Genomic DNA, 4744 nt, shown 5'->3' on the forward strand with positions numbered 1-4744 from the left:
TTAGTGTTTGGAATATTGATGATGTAATAACCAAATACATGATTTTAAAAGCTCATGATTTAAATTGCATGATAGCTTATCCAATTATTCATTTTAATAATTAATTTTTACTTATAATTTAAAAAATAAAAAAATTTGTTATTTATTTTAATTTTATTCCTATATCAATAGTTTAGTCTCTAATAATATGTATATATCTTATCCAAGAAAATCTTTATTACCTATTTTAATATACCTCTAATGCTTTACATAACATTTTTAAATGGATAGGTACCTACCTACTAATTTTTTCTGGGAAGACCTAAAGGAGAGACTTTTATTTTGATTTCTTACCCTCAAATGTTTTAATACCTACTTAAATACCTATTATTATATTTTATATTGTTATTTACACTTTATTACACTACAAAAATTGTTATTGCACTAACAATTTTAATTATAAACTGCTACTTACCGCTTCACAGCATAAAACATGTGGTCAATAGTTAATTTTGACGCCGACAATTCTGTGGAACTAGTTCCAACACATTGGTTAAATAAAGACAAATCGAAATGTGCTTGGCCAAACAATGGCTCAACTGCTGATAAATTAAGAAATAACAGAGCAAAGCCGAATGAATTTGATTTTTCATATTTCAGCTGTCGAGTAATGGCTAATAATATTAGTAAGTATTCTGTAGGCGTCCTATAATATGAACAATAAACTATATAATATGTACATTGTAACTACCATAACAATTCATTTCCTCTAAGTGTGTAATTTAATTTAACCTTTTTATGTATCTAAATAGATTATAATATATCCATTTTTAGTAGGGTTGTAGCAATTTTGTTTTATTTTATTAAATCAGTGTTTTTATAAAATATTTATATCTTTTCATTTATTGTTCTTAATTTTGAATGTTTAAACTCATTTTATTTTTTTAATATAATAAATTTACATTGGTCTTCAAACTTACAAATCAAATTTATATTCTATTTGTTTAATTCATCTTTTTAAACTCAAAAAAATTGTAAATATTGCCTATATAATTCTAATTGTTGTATGATTTAACATTTAAGGTTCATTAGCCGAAGCTGCAAAAAAACTGAAACTAGCTATGTATACTTCTGATTTGTCAGATGGAGAAGTAAAGAACACAAAGACAAATAACCATTTAAGTGAAAAGAAAAGAAAAGTTGATAGTTCATCGAACAATAATTCATCTAAACAACTAAGTAAACAAACTTTTTGGTATACCTATACAGTATACACATAATGGAGATTAAAGTTAATAATCTACTTTTGCTCAAAATTAATCATTATTTTCAGTTAAAAAAAAATTAATATTTAGCTTAATGTTCAATTAGTCACCATTATAGTGAACAAAAAAATCTAAAATATCTAAATATATTATACAGTACTATATTTAATGAAATATAATTTGGGTGCTTCATCACATTCCTTTTTATAATTTTAAAACTAATGACATAATATTATGCTGTGTAATTTCTTCAATATACCTATTTATTTATTTTCATAGACTTCAAGAAAGTAAAAAAAGATAATTCACTGAAAGTAGTAGACATCACAAATAATAACTTGACAAGTGATACTGACGAAAGCTCAGAAAAATGTAAGACTATTTTAATTAATACTATATAATATTATATTAATTTATACATTTAATTATTTTTTAGCATTGTTTGATGATAGTGATATTGACAAAAATTATGTATTACATGAAGATTGTTCCAAAAAAAGTATACTTAATTATGGTAATAGTAATATTATAAGAGCTCTGTTACAACCCTGACATTTATATTGAAACAATTTATTTTTAGATTCTGAAAATGATGATACTTTCACTGAAAATAAATCAACTTTAAACAAACAGGGTATGTATATGTATCATATAATTAATTTAAACTATCACATACTATTTCATAAGTATCACATAATATTTCCAGTTGTGTATTTTTTATTAGATGAAAAAAGTACAACATTGAATATTACGCCTATCTCCAAAAAGTATAGTACACAAAACATGATCGCTTTTCAGAAAGGTATACAAATTTAAGATATTTACTGTTATAATAAAACTGATAATACTCTATGCCTATCTAATCTATATATGATTTTTCAGGTAATTCTTCGTCTTCCAATACAGTTACAAATACACAAAATGTACTACCTTCAACAAGTAACCATCAAGAATCAAATATTCAGAGTATACAAGTTTCATACTTAACCAGTGATGCAACAAATACACCTGCAAGTGTATCTCCTTTAGTTAACGGCAATGAACAACATCTGAGTAAGCAAAATATTATTAAATACTTAGTATATTGGGTGTACCTTTATACCTACTTATATTCAATATAAAAATATTATAATTAGGTATTACTAATTTTATATAATACCTTATACATTTTAATACTATTGTAGTTTTGAATTATTCTATTAGCACTTTAATGTTTTAATAATGGCTTGATTTTACAGATTTTCAGAAACTCATTTTGAAATATTTAACTTCTTTAAAAGTTGAAGTTTCTAACATTTCTGATACTCAACAAGAGATTATTAAGATGATTAATGATATCCAAAACAGAACTTCAACTCAAGTAGATGATTCATGGGCCCATGAGGTTGACTATTTTGTTTCAAGTTGGCCAATATCTGACCAAGATGGTCTCAATGATATGGAAAATAAAATTAAGAGTGATTTTAATTTTCGAAAACAAGTTGTAAGCTCTTTTTTTATAAATCGTTATTTTATTTTAATTTAATTTTAATTTGTTATTATTTATAGGTAAGTGAACTGGCTAGGATTGGAGGCAAGTCATTACCAAACATGATATATAAAATTCTAAAAAAAGTTTTTGATGATAGCGTTTTACTTGAATTCACATATGGCTTGAGAAATAAGGATAATTTTTCTTTACTGGCTATAAACAAAGTAATTATTGGTAAGTTTTATATTTGTGAATTTTTCTATTATGTTAACTTTGAATTAGAGTGAATATATTTATTTATACTACATCTTAATCAGCAAATTAATTATAATATGTCGATTATATATTTCAAAGTAGTTATTACTACTAATAACTTTAATACTAATTGAATAGTTGTTTTTTGTAAGATCGACATTTTAACTACTACTACTTATAATAATTAAATGTTAGACAAAAATTAATTAATAATGATAGATACATAGGTACATTTATAATTATTAATTATATATGGGTCTTATGACTGAATGAAATCAACATAATATTTACTTTTATTAAATTATAATAAAATTAAAAACTATTTACATATAAATACTAAATATAATAATGTATACAATTTAACCTACTACATTTTTTTAATTTTCATAAATCTGTAATCTTTATGTAATTGAAATACCTATTACCTAGTTATAGTTAGGTATCTATTTAGAAAACATTTAGTTAATTAATTTATAGCACAATATTTATCCCTTTTTGTAATAATAATCCAAACACATAATATAATATATAATAATACAACAATACTAATGTATTAATTAATATAATTTTAAAATATTCATATACAGTCTTCACTCAGAATCTTTTTTATCGCATACAATAATTTATCATTGAATTAAATGTATAACCTATTACACTATTATACACACATGCTCAATGACACAGCAGAGTCGTAGTTATACAAATTTGCCCACCATTGTTATTTTAAAATGTTTGAGTTTATATTGTCTAATATTCAATAATTTCAACTAAATAATTATTAACATTTTTATTTTATTTTTCCCTGATTAATTTAAAAAGTACCTCAGAACCTAATACCTCAACTAAATAATAAAAATATATATATGAACCTATGTTAATATTATATTTATTTTTATTAGGTAATAATAGTTAGAAAATTACTATTTTAATAATGTTTATATTTTTACCTGAATAAAAATTAATGTATAAAATTGTTACATGTTTATAGAAGCAGTATTGAAATCAAAATTCAAAAATCATTCAAATGATGAGATCATTACAGCCATTAGTAAATGGCTAACTGGGGCAAAAGGCAGAATTTTAAAAAAATAAAATAAATTATATTGTAATAATTGTATATTCCTACAATTAATAAAATTAAATTTAGAAACTTAATTGTATATTATATCATTTTATTTATAATACCCATTCCTATATATTATGATGTATATTATAACTAAATTAGTATTTATAATTATTTAGCATTGAGTATTATTTAGTACCTATTGAAAATTATTATTTATTTATGAATATACTACAAATGACCAACAAAGATATTGTTTAGATATATGATTGATATTTAAGAATATGTAATTGAGATATTCATGAGATATTATTATATTATTGATGATATATCAAATAGATATATAATTGAGATATTAAAGATATCCAAGGGATATTATAATATTATTAATAACATATCAAATAGATATCACCTATTAGACATATTTTAGATATTGATTTTTGGTTCATAAGAAATCAAATGGATATTCTATAGATATTTAAAAATTTTCTATAGAGATATTTCAGATATCAGACATATATGTAAATTAAAAATACGATATTGCCTAGATAACTGTCAGATAAACTATTGCTATCTGGGTAGTAGGGGGCCGAATAGCTCTATATTTAAACATCCTTTGAAATATGATAGTGACGAGAATACGAGTGTCTGTAACGTTTCAAAGCAAAGTGGTACTGGTAAATTGATGCAGGACTGTAGTCTAATTATTTG

General features: G+C 22.9%; 1 protein-coding gene across 1 annotated transcript; it reads left to right on the plus strand.

Moving 5' to 3' along the window:
- Positions 1-1974: 1974 nt before the first annotated feature.
- Positions 1975-4062, plus strand: LOC111041785. The gene is made up of 5 exons (XM_022326198.1): positions 1975-2046; positions 2127-2297; positions 2483-2727; positions 2793-2949; positions 3959-4062. Exons 1-5 carry the CDS (start codon positions 2028-2030, stop codon positions 4060-4062), a joined length of 696 nt encoding a protein of 231 aa, XP_022181890.1. The 5' UTR covers positions 1975-2027.
- Positions 4063-4744: the final 682 nt, after the last annotated feature.

This window comes from Myzus persicae, unplaced genomic scaffold (genome assembly GCF_001856785.1).
Source record: "Myzus persicae strain clone G006 unplaced genomic scaffold, MPER_G0061.0, whole genome shotgun sequence".
In the NCBI taxonomy this organism is placed as follows: Eukaryota; Metazoa; Arthropoda; class Insecta; order Hemiptera; family Aphididae; genus Myzus; species Myzus persicae.